The sequence below is a fragment of the Chiloscyllium punctatum genome, chromosome 36, assembly GCF_047496795.1.
Source record: "Chiloscyllium punctatum isolate Juve2018m chromosome 36, sChiPun1.3, whole genome shotgun sequence".
Lineage (NCBI taxonomy): Eukaryota > Metazoa > Chordata > Chondrichthyes > Orectolobiformes > Hemiscylliidae > Chiloscyllium > Chiloscyllium punctatum.
In genome coordinates, this window is record NC_092774.1 from 14,400,724 (window position 1) to 14,417,248 (window position 16,525).

A 16,525-nucleotide genomic window follows, 5' to 3' on the forward strand; every position below is an offset into this window, starting at 1 on the left:
AAGTTGGACCATGAGGTTCTGAAGCTGCTGCTGCTCGTGTCTGAGTGAACATTGAGCTTCATCCCAGACTGCAAATTCCTCCCTCTGTCCATTATCTGGGAGTACGGCACTCTCTTCTCTTGTCACCTTTTCCATTTATTTTTTTCATTCTGGGATTCAGTTGTTGACTTGCAGCAACTAAAAGGAAAGGGAGTGTGTCGGGATGGGGACAGACTCTGGAAACGTTGCGCCAGGTCTGTGTCTCAATTGGCAAGATACACAGGTAGGAGGCTGGAAGAACACAACAAGTCAGGCAGTATCAGGAGGTGGAGAAGTCAATGTTTCGGGTGTAACCCTTCTTCAAGATTGGGGATGGGTGTAGGGGGCGATGCAGATAAAGGGTGTGCTGGTTGGTGAAGTGGGCACAGATGTAGACAGGTAGAGGGTTCGACCTAGGCAAAAGGGAGGACTGCAGGTGCTGGAAACCAGAGTTTAGATCAGAGTGGTGCTGGAAAAGCACAGCAGGTCAGGTAGCATCCGAGGAGCAGGAAAATCGACGTTTCGGGCAAAAGCCCTTCATCAGAAATTTCCCCAGGGTCGGGGAGTCCAAAGCTAGAGGACATTTGTTTGAGGTGAGAGGGGAATGATTTAAAAGGGACGTGAAGGACAACTTTTTCACATAGACAGTTGTACATATATGAAACGAACTGCTAGCGCGGCACGGTGGCACAGTGGTTAGCACTGCTGCCTCACAGTGCCAGAGACCCCGGTTCAATTCCTGCCTCAGGCGACTGACTGTGTGGAGTTTGCACATTCTCCCCGTGTCTGCATGGGTTTCCTCCGGGTGCTCCGGTTTCCTCCCACAGTCCAAAGATGTGCAGGGTAGGTGAATTGGCCATGCTAAATTCCCCGTAGTGTTAGGTAAGGGGTCGATGTAGGGGTATGGGTGGGTTGCGCTTCGGCGGGGCAGTATGGACTTGTTGGGCCGAAGGGCCTGTTTCCACACTGTAAGTAATCTAATCTAATCTAATCTAAAAAGAGTTGGTGGAGGCTGGTACGATTACATTTAAAATGCATCGGGATGGTTTGGAGTCGTGTGGGTTACGTGCTGGCAAACGGGACTAGATTAATTTCAGATATGTGGTCGGCACAGACAAGTTGGGCCGTAAGGTCTGCTTCCATGCTGTGAAAGCAGAAGTGTGGTTGTGAAGACTGGACTTTCTGAGCACCTTTCAAAGATGTAAAAACAATGACTGCAGATGCTGGAAACCAGATTCTGGATTAGTGGTTCTGGAAGAGCACAGCAGTTCAGGCAGCATCCAAGGAGCAGCGAAATCGACGTTTCGGGCAAAATCGCTTCATCAGGAATGAAGGCAGAGAGCCTGAAGTGTGGAGAGATAAGCTAGAGGGGGGTGGGGGTGGGGAGAAAGTAGCACAGAGTACAATAGGTGAGTGGGGAAGGGGATGAAGGTGATAGGTCAGGGAGGGGAGGGTGGAGTGGATAGGTGGAAAAAGAGATAGGCAGGTAGGACAAGTCATGGGGACAGTGCTGAGCTGGAAATTTTAAACTAGGGTGAGGTGGGGGAAGGGGAAATGAGGAAACTGTTGAAGTTCAGATTGATGCCCTGGGGTTGAAGTGTTCCGAGGCGGAAGATGAGGCGTTCTTCCTCCAGGCATCTGGTGGTGAGGGAGTGGCGGTGAAGGAGGCCCAGGACCTCCATGTCCTCAGCAGAGTGGGAGGGGGAGTTGAAATGTTGGGCCACGGGGCGGTGTGGTTGATTGGTGCGGGTGTCCCGGATATGTTCCCTAAAGCGCTCTGCTAGGAGGCACCCAGTGTTTTGCCCTTATTGGGAGCAGAAGAATGCAATGAAGTCTTGCATTTGTGAGAGAGCAACTGAGTAAGGAGGTACAACTGGGATTTTGGTGGAAAATGGGAATTCTTTGCACTGTGGGATGAAGCCCAACCCTATCCAGTTATTTCAGCTCGTGGGTGAGACTCAATCCAGGTAATATTTTATAAATTCCTGCTTTGGAAATAGAACCAGTCTGATTCAAGACTGGGATATAGACAGACTCTGATCTCACACCTTTAATGCATGGTCTGAGCTGGGATGACACCTTTTGTTATAAAGACTAGGACCCGTGGACACAGCCTTAGAATTAGAGGGGGTCATTTCAGAACGGAAATGCGGAGACATTTCTTCAGCCAGAGAGTGGTGGGCCTGTGGAATTCATTGCCACGGAGTGCAGTGGAAGCCGGGACGCTAAATGTCTTCAAGGCCGAGATTGATAGGTTCTTGTTGTCTAGAGGAATTAAGGGCTACGGGGAGAATGCTGGCAAGTGGAGCTGAAATGCGCATCAGCCATGATTGAATGGCGGAGTGGACTCGATGGGCCGAATGGCCTTACTTCCACTCCTATGTCTTATGGTCTTATGGTCTTATAAAACCTTAACTTATTTCAAGAAAGTGTCTTTCAGGATGTTCTGGGATTTACATATTAATGATACCTGCAGACCATTCTGAAAGCTGAAAGGCTTAACAATCCCAAGTTTGTTCAATATATCATTTCAGTGGCAGGACACCGTAATGTTTTTCTATAAATTCTGTACCTTATTATCATCTTCTCCACAACCACCTGATGAAGGAGCAGCACTCCAAATGCTGGTCCTTCCAAATAAACCTGTTGGACAATAACCCGGGTGTGTGTGATTTTTTTTAAACTTTGTCCAGGTTAGGTTGGATTGATCATGCTAAAGTGCTCACAGTGCCCAGGGAGGTGCAGGTTTGTGTGAATTGGCTGTGCTAAATTACACATAGTGTCCAGGGATGCGCAACTTAGAATGGATTGGCCGTGCTAAATTACCTATAGTTCCCAGGAATGTGCAGGTTAGGGTTAATTGACCAGGTCAAACTATCCAGAGTGAAGATCTAGACCCCTCTTAAGGGGCCTTTTGGTTCGCGATTGGTCTAAAGAATCAATGGAATGCAGTCTGTACAAAGCAAGGTTATCAGTTTAATAAGGCATCTTGACCCAATTCTGTCCAGCAACACAGTGATTAAAGCTTCTGTGTTCCATGGTGAAGTTGTGCAATTACATTTGAAAATGACACGTTATTTATTTAGGTTTTTTAAGAGACAGTACAGCCTTAATTACAAGAAAAGACCAATCAAATGTAATAAGGTGACATGCTTTAGAGCAGGTTAATCCAATGATATTTCCTGGGGAAGGGGTCTTAATTACGTAAATCATCATGCCATGGTAGCAGCTCAAGGTTAGTTCAAATGGTCAATTAATGTGTCAGTGTTCATTTTAAACAAACTCCATTGTCCTCTTATCTTTGGATTGTAGCTTAATTCTGCAAAACAGCAGGACAAGTTCACAGAGTTCAATCATTATTCTCAGCCATTTTGTGTATTATTTTAAATTGAAAAGCCATTTTGTGGTTAGTAAAAACCTACATATACTTGTTGAGTCTGACAATAATCTAAATTCAAATTTTAGATCCTCACCTGAAGCATCAGAGTCTGAGGGGTGACCTGATAAACGTTTGTAAGAGGCATGGATATGGTGAATACCCAAGGTCTTTTCCCCAGGGTAAGGGAGTCCAAAGCTCGAGGGCATATGTTTGAGGTGAGAGGGGAATGATTTCAAAGGGACCTGAGGGGCAACTTCACACAGAGAGTGGTGCATGTATGGAACGAGCTGCCAGAGGGAGTGGTGGTGGTTGGTGCAATTACTACATTTAAAAAGCATCCGGATGGGGATATGAATAGGAAGGGTTCGGAGGGATTATGGGGCACATGCAGACAAATGAGGCTAGATTAGTTTAGGATATCTGATCAGATGAATTGGACCAAAGGGTCTCTTTCTGTACTGTACGACACTAATCGTCTTTGGCGAAAGCAGAAGTGTGGTTGTGAAGACTGGACTTTCAGAGTAGCTTTCAAAGATGTTTTGTCCTTACTGGGAGCAGAAGAAGTTACAATGAAATCTTGCATTTGTGAGACAGCGACTAAGTGAGTGAGTACATCCCAGATTTTGGTGGTAAGTGGGAATTCATTACACTGTGGGGATGAAGCTGTACCCTATCCAGTCATTTCTGTGGTGGGTAAGACCAGACTTCAAGACTGGGGCGAGTAGATTTAGGACAGAGATGAGGAGGAGAAAGTGAGGACTACTGCTCTTCCTGGACTATAGTGAATCTATGGAATTGTCTTCATTAAGTATATTCAAAATGGGTTTTTGCATGGTTGGGGAATTAAGGGTAGTTGGGGCAATGCTGCTAGGAGGAGCTGAGACGATGGATAGATCGGCCATGATCACAATGAAGAACGGGGCAGGTTGGATGGGCCAAATGGCTGACTCCTGCTTTTATTACTGTGAAACTATTTCCCATGGCTAGCCCACCTAATCTGCACATTACTGGGCACTATGGGTAATTTAGCACAGCCAATCCAACCGAAGCCATTGAACACTGGGTAACTGAACATGGTCAATCCACCTGAACCTGGACAAAGTTAAACATCACATAACACCAGGTTATAGCCCAACAGGTTTATTTGGAAGTAGCACTAGCTTTCGGAGCACTGCTCTATCATCAGGTGGTTGCGGTGTATAAGATCAGAACGCACAGAATTTATGGAAAAACATGACAATGTCCTGCTAGTGAAATGATATATTGAACAAATCTGGATTGTTAGCCCTCTCATCTTTTACAGTGGGTTACAACTACCATTCATATGTAAATCTCAATAACATAAGGTTTTATAACAAAAGGTAACAACATTTGGGCGGCACGGTGGCTCAGTGGTTCTTAATTCTGCCTCACAGCGCTTGGGACCCAGGTTCAATTCCAGCCACTGGCCACAGTCTGTGTGGAGTTTGCACATTCTCCCCGTGTCTGCATGAGATTTCTCCAGGTGCTCCGGTTTCCTCCCACAATCCAAAAATATGCAGGTGAGGTGAATTGGCCATGCTTAAATTGCCCAGTGTGTTACATGCATTGGTCAGGGGGTAAATATGGGGAATGGGGCCTGGTGGGTTACTCTTTGGAAGGTTAATGTAGACCTGTTGGGCCAAAGGGCCTGTTTCCGTACTCTAGGGAATCTAATCCAATCTCAGCTCAGACAATGCGTTAAAAGTCAGAGTCTGTCTTTATCCCCACCTTGAATCTGACTAGTTCTGTTTCTAAAGTAGGAATTTATAAAATACAATATGTTCTGACAGCTTGCAGATTGCGCATTTTTGAGCAAAATAGAATTTATCTGAAAATATAATTCTGCCAGGAAGGGGCAGTGTAGAGTCAACCAGACTGCTGTGGGTCTGGAGTCAGGTGTAGGCCAGACCGGGTAACAGATGCTTTATTTCTGTTGGTGTAAATATTGTTGTAAATCATAGCTACGTACTAACAGTTACATGTAAGGGAAAGAGAATTCCTCAAGTAGGGCACTATCAGAATCCTGGGAGACCCCTATTTCTGGTTTACTTCCTATTGACAAACATTAAGCATGAGCACGTATTTATTTCTATTTTTTTTTGTTTCACTTTTCTTGTTTGATTCCCTGGTACGACTACACTCTGTGACTGGTCGGTTGTCAGGCTGGGAGGTAGTGGATTGGGTTTCGATTGACTGAATGTTGTATTGTTCTGGAAGGTGTAAAGGGGCTGAGGGGTGGGGTTTCGGGGAATCAAAACTTCAGCAGAGCTGAACATCTTGCTGTGTGAGAACAGGGAGATCGACAGAGGACGGAGAAGCCAGGACCTGAAATCCGACCTGACACCGGATTACTGTGATCAGTGTTTTGATTTGCAATGCCAACCCTCTACCTTCACCTAGCTTCCCGTTTGACTACCCCCTCGACGTTCAAGGACTAATCCTTGTCGTCCTGAAGCCACGTCTCTGTAAGGAGTCTCAGACCATAATTATTCTCTTCAATGTGTGCAGTCAATTCATTCACTTTTGTAACAGTGCAGCACACATGCAGACACACTGTTTTCGGTTTAGATCTTTGCAATCCAGATTTAATTGCAGGTACATTTCCTCTCCTTGTCTCCATCATTCTGTGATGTTCATTTCCCACATCACTACATTGCTCACTGGCCTTGATTGGGATTGGCCGTGCGAAATTACCCATAGTGCCCAGGGATGTGCAGGTTAGGTGTATTTGTCAGGGTAATGTAGAGCAGTAGGGGTGGGCTCCCCTTCAGAGGGTTAGGTGTGGACTCGTTGGGCCGAGTGGCCTGCTCCCACACTGTGGGGATTCTCTGAAGTGAAGGGATGCTTGCAAACGGTGCAGGGCAGGACAGCGCAGGCGCAATGCGTGCGCCCGGCTTGGCCCCGCCCACCCGCTCCTATTGTGGCGTCACAACGCGGAAGTGACACTGAATGAATGAAAATCCCTCCCTCTGGGCAAATGGTGGGGCGGGAAAATCTGTTCACTTGGAGCAATGGGAGTGAATCCAGGGCGGGAGCAGACCCTGTCAGCTCAGGGATGGGAGTTAATTACCGCGGAGGGTCGGCAGGAGGGAGTCTGACGAATAGATTGGAATCGGGGACTGGGGACGGGGCAAGTCAGTCATCTCCCGATAGAGAGGTGTAACATACTACTGCCTCTGGGGTGAAGAGCGTTCTGTGGGCCTGTATAAATAAGTTCCTTGTGGATTGAGGAGTTTCCCCTATCAGGCTTCCCTTTTCTCGAGTCGGCCCGTCCGACAAAAAGGGATGGTGTTCCTGGTCATCCTTAAAATATTTACCATAATGACGAGGTTGATCATTTTTATCCTCACTAGGCTTGCGTCTGCAGGTAAGATCAAAAAGACAGGTTCGGTAACGCCATGGTAACTCCCCCTGATTTCTACTGTCCAGATGGACCATCTGGTCTTTCTGATGGAAGAATCCATTACAATAATCAATCTTCATCACGTTCCACACGTCAAAGGGGTCTGGTCCGGTGTACTGGACGACATCTCCTCAGTATGGGTGGTGGATAATCTCTGATCATTCCTGGTCCCATCCATACTTAGTGGCTTTCCCCATCAGGATGTTGTACGTGATCAGAAAGGTGAGGAGATAAGCGATCCCCCACATGTCCCTCCTCTTAGTTCAAGTACCTGTAATAAGATTAACATTAGAACAACAGCAAGATTCAAAAACCCAAATGGACAGGGTCCACTCCTTTTGTTCAGATTCCAGTATTCTCTCCTCGTCTTTCCCCCTTCTGATTGGTGCAGTCAATTAATTTACCATGGTGCAGTTGGACCCAAGCTGAGCGCCCACCGACTGTGACCGCCGTAGGGGTGGGAAGTAAAACCTGGAAGGGGCCATCCCAACGAGGTTGGAGACCTTTGCCAGTCCAGTTCTTGACGAGCACCAACGAACCAGGCTTTACCCGTGACGAGGCTGAAAGGGAGGGAACATCGCTGTAGGCCGCACGCTCCTGGGAGTGAAAGGCACACATAACACTAGTTAGAGCAAGAACATAACCAATCATTGTTTTGGTCATGTGGTGGACGTGGACTGAGAAGGGAGCCGAATCGTTCCAAGGGGTACGGAGGGGGTGACCAGAGAGACTCTCAGCTGGAGACAGTCGTGTCTTGCCCACAGGCATGGATCACATCTGGAATAAGGCCACAGGGATTAGCATAACCAGGAGAGGCCAGACTCGGCCATTAATTTGGCAAGTTTAGTCTTGCGTCTGGTTAAAAAATTCAACAAGGCCGGCCGCCTGAGGATGATAAGCACCGTGCAGTTGCCAACAAATACAAAGCTGGGAACAGAGTTCTCCGTTAATATTACATGCAAAGTGTGGTCCATTGTCTGAGCTAATGCACGCAGGTATACTGAAGCGGGGAATTATTTCCTTAAACAAAACCTTCACCACACTCTCAGCAGTAGTGTTAGGAGGAGGGTAGGCTTCAATCCACTTCGAAAAGACATCAGCAATAAGCAAAACATATTTATAGCAACTCAACTCATTTCTCCAACTCAATGAAGTCCAGTTGAAGTGTCTCCAAGGGACCCTCCAGCAAGGGAGTTCTCGTAGAGATACTTGAACTAAGAGGTGGGGGATCGCCTACCCACTGACCTGTTTGATCACGTACAACATCCTGATCGGGAAAGTCACTGACTGAATATCGATGCGATCTGAAAATGATCTGAGATTATCCTGATGTCATCTTGTGCACCAGACCAGACGCTTTCAACGTGGAGTCGCTTGAGCGATGGAGTGAGCTGCCAGAGGAAGTGGTGGGGGTGCTGTTACGATCACAAGTTAAAAGGCTCCTGGATGGGCATCTGAATATGAAGGGTTCAGATGGGTCAGGGCCAAGTGATGGCAAATGTGACTGGAGTCATAGAGATGTACAGCACAGAAACAGACCCTTCGGTCCAACTCCGTCCTTGCTGACAAGAGAGCCAACCCAATTTAGTCCCAGCTGCCAGCTCCCGGCTCATATAGGGGCCAAGTGATGGCAAACGTGACTAGATTAATTTAGGATATCTGGGCAGGTTGGACCAAAGGGTCTGTTTCCGTGCTGTGTGACTCTAATTGTCTTCAGTGAAAGCAGAAGTATGGTTGTGAAGGCTGGACTTTCAGAGCATGTTTTGCCCTGACTGGGAGCAGAAGGGTTTGACTGAAGTGTGTCGGTGTTAATGGCTTGATGTCTCATTTTGCTCCCACCTTCCCGGGGTCATTAACCATTTTGTGTCTGGTCCTTCCTCAAGAAGCTGCATTGCAGGTTCACCCTGAATTGACACTTTTTTATTGCTTCCCAAAATCAGACCTGCTCACTCTCAGCAGGATCCCAGTGTTGTGAAAGAGATTAACTTTCAGGTGGAGGTATCCAAAATTCAGAGAGAAGTCAGTCTTGATGTTTTTGCTTTTTCTGCCCCTGTAAGATCCTGAATCAGCACCTTCAGGAGAATTAGTTAGAGTGGAGTGAGAACAGAGGGGAAGGGAGAGTGGAATGGTGCTTTCAATTTTGTGGAACAACAAAAGAATATTCCACAGAAAGTAGAATTGCTTGTTCTGAATTTCTACCCTGTACTGATAGTGATGACTTTTGTAATCTCTTTTTGCAAAGTATATGAAAATCTGACGACTTGAAGTTTCAAAATCAACGGATGAAGGGCTTATTCCCGAAACATTGACTCTCCTGTTCCTCGGATGCTGCCTGACCTGCTGTGCTTTTCCAGTGTCACATTTTTTGTCTGACTCTCCAGTGTCTGCAGTCCTCACTTTGACGTCAATGTCTGACAGTCTCTGAATCCATTGGGACCGCAACGATTTTTGACTGTGATTTCTGTGAGAGGGATCCACACTTTTTGGTTCCTGTTTGAGGACGTTTTCAGCATCAGTGGGACTGGACGAGAGACACCACTGTTGCAGCGCACTGTGTGTGGAGTCTGAAACAGTTATACGGCCTGGGAAGGGGACTTCACGGCAGGGAGGGGCTCTACACGTGTTTGTGTGCAGCTGAAGCTGTGGCCATGGAGAAACCTGAGGAATCCTGCCCTGTGGAGAAACCGTGGAAGTGTGGTGACTGTGGGAAAGGCTACCATTTCCCGTCTGCCCTGGAGACTCATCGGCGCAGTCACACCGGGGAGAAGCCCTTCCTCTGCCCTGTCTGCGGAAAGGCCTTCAGACATTCCTCTAACCTGCAGGCCCACCAGCGGATCCACACGGGGGAGAGGCCCTTCCGCTGTCCCGAGTGCGGGAAGGCCTTCGGCACATCCTCCCACCTGATGACCCACCAGCGGATCCACACGGGGGAGAAGCCGTTCCCCTGCTCTCAGTGCGGGAAGGCCTTCAGCGATTCCTCCCACCTGCTGACCCACCAGCGGGTCCACACGGGGGAGAGGCCGTTCACCTGCTCTCAGTGCGGGAAGGGCTTCGCCTACTCCTCCCACCTGCGGAACCACCAGCGGATCCACACGGGGGAGAGACCCTTCAGCTGCCCCAAGTGCGGGAAGGGCTTCAGCAGTTCCTCCCACCTGCTGACCCACCAGCGTATCCACACGGGGGAGAGACCCTTCAGCTGCCCCGAGTGTGGGAAGGCCTTTACCCAGGTCTCCTCCCTGCTGACCCACCAGCGGGTCCACACGGGGGAGAGGCCGTTCACCTGCTCTCAGTGTGGGAAGGGCTTCACCTACTCCTCCAACCTGCTGATCCACCGACGCGTCCACATGGGGGAGAGGCCCTTCAGCTGCCCCGAGTGTGGGAAGGCCTTCAGCTCATCCTTCTCCCTGCTGAGACACCAACGGATCCACACGGGGGAGAGACCATTCACCTGCTCTCAGTGTGGGAAGGGCTTCACCCGCTCCTGCCACCTGCGGAAGCACCAGCGAGTTCACGTGCCATCGCAGGGGGATTGAAGGAGTGACGGCCGAGTGCCAATATCAGTTGGACTGTCGACCTGTTTCCGGGGACTCCCGGGTTCAAATCCCGCCACGACAGATGTCAGAATTGGTATTCGGTCAGAAATGTGGAGTTCGGAATCTAACGGTGAGACCGTTTCAGGGAGGGGGAGGTCGGGGGGGGGGGGAGAAAGCCCCCATCTGATTTCCCCCTCTCCCTTGTTAGGGAAGGGAACCACCATTGTGGGAAAGGATTCACTCAGTCGTTCCAGCTGCATCCTTTACCGGGTCTGGCCTACACCTGACTCCAGACCCACAGCAGTCTGGTTAACTCTACATTGACCCTTCCTGGCAAATGAGCAGGGAGACACTTACTTGGAGACAGGGTACGGGTTAAAATTGCTGAGTGAGGCAATACTTCCTCCGGGTTACGGATGTACCAAGGATCCAATTACAAAGGGACAACTTGGTGCTGGCCAATAGTGAAGACAGTTAAGAGAGGGGGGGGGGAGGACAGGGGAGGTGTGGTGTGTGCAGGCAGTCAATACATGTAATAGTTTGTAACGTTGAATTTGGAAACAGAACCAGTCTGACTCAAGATTGGGATGCAGGCAGACTCTGACCTCACACCTTTAATGCATTGTCTGAGCTGAGATGTGAGCTTTTGCTATCAAACCTTGTTATCTCGAGAAGGTGACAACAAGAAGTTCTGGGATTCACATTGTAATGAGACCTGCAACCTATTTGAAAAGGTGGAAGACTTAACAATCCAGGTTTGTTGAATATACCATTTCAGTGGCAGGACGCTGGAATGTTTTGCTCTAAATTGTGTCTCAGGATCTTATCCCCCACAACCACCTGATGATGAGGCAGCACTCCAAAAGTTACTGCTTCCAAAGAAGCCTGTTGGACTACAGCCTGGAGTTGTGTGATTCTAGAATCTGGTCTCCAGCATCTGCAGTCCTTGTTTTTACCTCGTTGATTTTAACCCTACTGCGAATCCTCTTGCAAGGATGCCTGCCTTGAAGAAGTTTTCCTCCTCTGTCTACAAGAATCTCAGGGAGTCCCTCTCCCACTGCAACTCCCAGGTCATTTCCTCTGCCCTGAGGCTCTTCAACCATATCCTGAAACAGACTCGCTACCACAGCCCCATTCGCTTCCTCAGTGCCTGCCTCCGTAACCAACTCATCCCACACGGACTTCAGACCACAGTTAAACCAGCAGAGCTCGGATCCGAACAGGACAAACAGTACAGACTACAGATTCAAAAACACCAGCAACGGTTCTCCTTCAAGATCCTCCGCTCCACGCTTGCAGCAATGCGCCGTCACCTAACCTCTCTCCAGTCAGCCCTGCCTCAGCTGAGGGCCACACTCTCTCAGAATTACAAAGGACCCACTCTGTACTACGTCCTCAGGAGAATTCATACTCTCAACAAACAGTATTTCAACTCCATCTTAAACATCAAAAACTGTAAGTACAACAAACTTTTATCCACCCACCTCCATAACCAGCGCTCCTCAAACATTCCAGAAGATTCCCCCGGCCTCTGAAATTGCTTGGACGCCATTAGCCATGCGGCTGGTGCAGCTGCCGCCCCCACGCTGATTGATGTCACTTCCGCCCCCATCATGGCTACTCCCACAGCCACTTCCGCCCCTCACAATTCCTCATGCATCACATGTGACATCATTTCTGCCCCTCACATCATCGCTGATGTCACACGCTCAGTGACTTCCGCCACCTCTACTGCTGTGGTCACCCCCACTTCTGCCCCCACCAACGCCACTCACCTGCATTCTGCTGACATGCCCCCCACAGATCCCACTGTCCCCATTCCTGGCCTACAGAACCCTGAGGGGAACACCACCCCAGCTCATGACTCCACCCCCCATTCCCCCCCACCATCACACCCACTCCAGTTACCGGCTCTGCCCCCACTCCCAGCTCCACACCCACACCAGATCCCAGCTCCCAGCCCTGCCGCGTTTTCACCATCCCTCCAGACATCCCCCTCACCTGAGGACGAACGATTAGTCCTCAGCAAAGGACTCATCTTCATCCCCCTCCGTCCATGCATCAATGAATTTAATACACGCCGTGATGTCGAACACTTCCTCCGCCTCCGAGCTTACTTTCACAATCTGGACTCCCGCCCACCTTCCGAGGACCCCTTCGCCCACCTCCAACACACTGCATCCACCTGGACACCCCGCGCTGGCCTATTACCTGCCCTCGACCTCTTCATTTCCAACTGCCGCCGGGACATTAACCGCCTCAACCAGTCTACCCCCCGTCCCCCACTCCAACCTCTCACCCTCACAACGCGCAGCCCTCCAATCCCTCTGCTCCAATCCCGACCTCACCATCAAGCCAGCGGATAAAGGGGGCGCAGTGGGAGTCTGGCGCACTGACCTCTACGCCGCTGAAGCCAAACGCCAACTCGAAGACACCTCTTCCTACTGCCCCCTCGACCATGACCCAACCCCCATCACCAACCCATCATCTCCCAGACCATACAGAACCTCATCACCTCAGGAGATCTCCCACCCACAGCTTCCAACCTCATAGTCCGGGAACCCCGCACTGCCTGGTTCAACCTCCTTCCCAAGATCCACAAGCCTGGCCACCCTGGCTGACCCATTGTCTCAGCATGCTCCTGCCCCGCTGAACTCATCTCTACCTACCTCAACACTGTCCTATTCCCCCGAATCCAGGAACTCCCCACATCTGTTCGAGACACCACCCACACCCTCCACCTCCTCCAAGACTTCCGTTTCCCCGGCCCCCAACGCCTTATCTTCACCATGGATATCCAATCCCTCTACACCTCCATCCGCAATGTCCAGGGCCTCCAAGCCCTCCGTTTTTTCCTCTCCAGACGTCCCCAACAGTACCCTTCCACTGACACTCTCATTCGTTTGGCTGAACTGGTCCTCACCCTTAACAATTTCTCCTTCGAATCCTCCTACTTCCTCCAGACCAAAGGGGTAGCCCATGGGCACACGTATGGGCCCCAGCTATGTTTGTCTCTTTGTTGGCTACATAGAACAGTTGATCTTCTGTAATTACACCGGCACCACTCCCCACCTCTTCTTCCGCTACATTGATGACTGCATTGGCACCACCTCGTGCTCCCGCGAGGAGGTTGAGCAATTCATCAACTTCACCAACACATTCCACCCTGACCTTAAAGTTAACTGGACCATCTCTGACACCTCCCTCCCCTTCCTCGACCTCTCCATCTCCATTAATGATGACCGACTTGACACCGACATTTTCTACAAACCCACCGACTCCCACAGCTACCTGGATTACACCTCTTCCCACATTACCTCTTGCAAAAATGCCATCCCGTATTCCCAATTCCTCCGCCTCCGCTGGATCTGCTCCCAGGAGGACCAGATCCACCAGAGAACACACCAGATGCCCCCCTTCTTTAGAGACCGCAATTTCCCTTCCCACGTGGTTAAAGGTGCCCTCCAACGCATCTCGTCCACATCCTGCACACCTGCCCTCAGACCCCACCCGTCCAACCGTAACAAGGACAGAACGCCCCTGGTGCTCACCTTCCACCCTACCAACCTTCGCATAAACCAAATCGTCTGCCGACATTTCCGCCACCTCCAAAAAGACCCCACCACCAGGGATATATTTCCCTCCCCACCCCTTTTCCGCCTTCCATATCTACTTGGTTAGGACCACGCCCCCCCACAACCCACCCTCCCATCCTGGCACCTTCCCCTGCCACCGCAGGAATTGCAAAACCTGCGCCCACACCTCTTCCCTCACCTCCGTCCAAGGCCCCAAAGGAGCCTTCCACATCCATCAAAGTTTTATCTGCACATCCACCAATATCATTTTATTGTATCCGTTGCTCCCGATGCGGTCTCCTCTACATTGGGGAGACAGGATGCCTCCTACCAGAGTGCTTTAGGGAACATCTCCAGGACACCTGTACCAATCAACCACACCTTCCTATGGCCCAACATTTCAACCGCCGCTCCCTCACCACCAGACGCCTGGAGGAAGAACGCCTCATCTTCTGCCTCGGAACACTTCAACCCCAGGACATCAATGTGGACTTCAACAGTTTCCTCATTTCCTCTTCCCCCACCTCACCCTAGTTCCAAACTTCCAGCTCAGCACTGTCCCCCTGACTTGTCCTAACTTTCTATTTTCTTTTCCACCTATCCACTCCACCCTCCGCCTTGACCTATCACCTTCATCCCCTCCCCCACTCGCCTATTGTACTCTATGCGACTTTCTCCACTCCCCCACCCTCCTCTCACTAGTCTCTCCACGCTTCAGGCTCTCTGCCTTTATTCCTGATGAAGGGCTTTTGCCCGAAACGTCGATTTCGAAGCTACTTGGATGCTGCCTGAACTGCTGTGCTCTTCCAGCACCACTAATCCCGAATCTGGTTTCCAGCATCTGCAGTCATTGTTTTTACCCAATAGTAAAGACAGGGTGGGGGGGGGGTGAGGAGGAGGGGAGGTGTGGGGTTTAAAAAGCAACTGCTTTTTCTCTGCCTTTTTGCTGGGGGGATCTGAAGCTGTAACAAAGTTGGTTTGCAATAAAGGTTACCTGAACTTAACACCAGGCTCAGACTCTCATTGAAAGCTTTCAGCTCCGAGAGGTTTTTGTTTTAAAGCTGCTCATTTCTTTCAGCCTCCTGCACTAAGTTTAGAACATAGAACAATCCAGCGCTGGGGAACTCAAAACTAGGGGGGGGGGCATTTTTATTTAAATATAAGGAGAGAGATTTAAAAGAAACTGGCGGGGCAATATTTTGAAAGAGGGTGATTTGCATGTGGAATGAACTTGCTGAGGATGTGGTAGATGCAGGTACAGTGACAACATTGAAACAGCATTCGGATGGATACATGAGTAGAAAGGTTTAGAGGGATATGGGCCAAATGCAGGCAAGTGGGACTGGTTTAGATTGGGAATCCTGGTCAACATGGACAAATTGGACCGAAGTGTCTGTTTCTGTGCTGTCTACCTTTATTGAAACCAGTAGATTTCTGAAAGGGGCTTGACAGGATAGATGCAGATAAAATGCTCCTTTGTGGGGAGGGTCATCGAATTCCGACAAGGTGGAAGCGGGCCATTCAGCCCATCTATTTCACTCTGGCCCTCTGAACAGTATCCCACCCATAACCCATCCCCTCCCCGGCCCATCCTTCCCTGGCCCCGCCCATCCGCTCCCCCGGCCCCGCCCATCCCCACCCCCGGCCCCGCCCATCCCCCACGTGCAGACGTCACGCGGGGGTGAAGGCGGTTGGGAGGAGAAGTCGCTCGAGCGAGGAAGCGGCGGGAGGGCGGCCGTTAGGAAAATCCCTGTTTAATCCTCGGGCTGTTTACCCCCCTCACTGTCTGTTTAATCCTTGGGCTGTTTACCCCCCTCACTGTCTGTTTAATCCTCGGGCTGTTTACCCCCCTCACTGTCTGTTTAATCCTTGGGCTGTTTACCCCCCTCACTGTCTGTTTAATCCTTGGGCTGTTTACCCCCCTCACTGTCTGTTTAATCCTTGGACTGTTTACCCCCCTCACTGTCTGTTTAATCCTTGGACTGTTTACCCCCCTCACTGTCTGTTTAATCCTCGGGCTGTTTACCCCCCTCACTGTCTGTTTAATCCTCGGGCTGTTTACCCCCCTCACTGTCTGTTTAATCCTCGGGCTGTTTACCCCCCTCACTGTCTGTTTAATCCTCGGGCTGTTTACCCCCCTCACTGTCTGTTTAATCCTCGGGCTGTTTACCCCCCTCACTGTCTGTTTAATCCTTGGGCTGTTTACCCCCCTCACTGTCTGTTTAATCCTTGGGCTGTTTACCCCCCTCACTGTCTGTTTAATCCTCGGGCTGTTTACCCCCCTCACTGTCTGTTTAATCCTTGGGCTGTTTACCCCCCTCACTGTTTAATCCTTGGACTGTTTACCCCCCTCACTGTCTGTTTAATCCTTGGGCTGTTTACCCCCCTCACTGTCTGTTTAATCCTTGGGCTGTTTACCCCCCTCACTGTCTGTTTAATCCTTGGACTGTTTACCCCCCTCACTGTCTGTTTAATCCTTGGACTGTTTACCCCCCTCACTGTCTGTTTAATCCTCGGGCTGTTTACCCCCCTCACTGTCTGTTTAATCCTCGGGCTGTTTACCCCCCTCACTGTCTGTTTAATCCTCGGGCTGTTT

The 16,525-nt window shown here is 50.0% G+C and overlaps 2 protein-coding genes across 2 annotated transcripts in view; one reads left to right on the plus strand and one right to left on the minus strand.

Moving 5' to 3' along the window:
- Window positions 1-16,525, plus strand: part of LOC140460011 (uncharacterized) — a 209,542-nt gene that overhangs the window by 139,048 nt on the left and 53,969 nt on the right. The window contains exon 4 of the mRNA XM_072554416.1: window positions 9,560-10,333. Coding sequence (XP_072410517.1) covers window positions 9,560-10,333 — 774 coding nt within the window. The remainder of the gene's footprint in view (window positions 1-9,559; window positions 10,334-16,525) is intronic.
- Window positions 1-16,525, minus strand: part of LOC140460739 (uncharacterized) — a 200,566-nt gene that overhangs the window by 31,528 nt on the left and 152,513 nt on the right. The gene's annotated exons all lie outside the window — the stretch shown is intronic.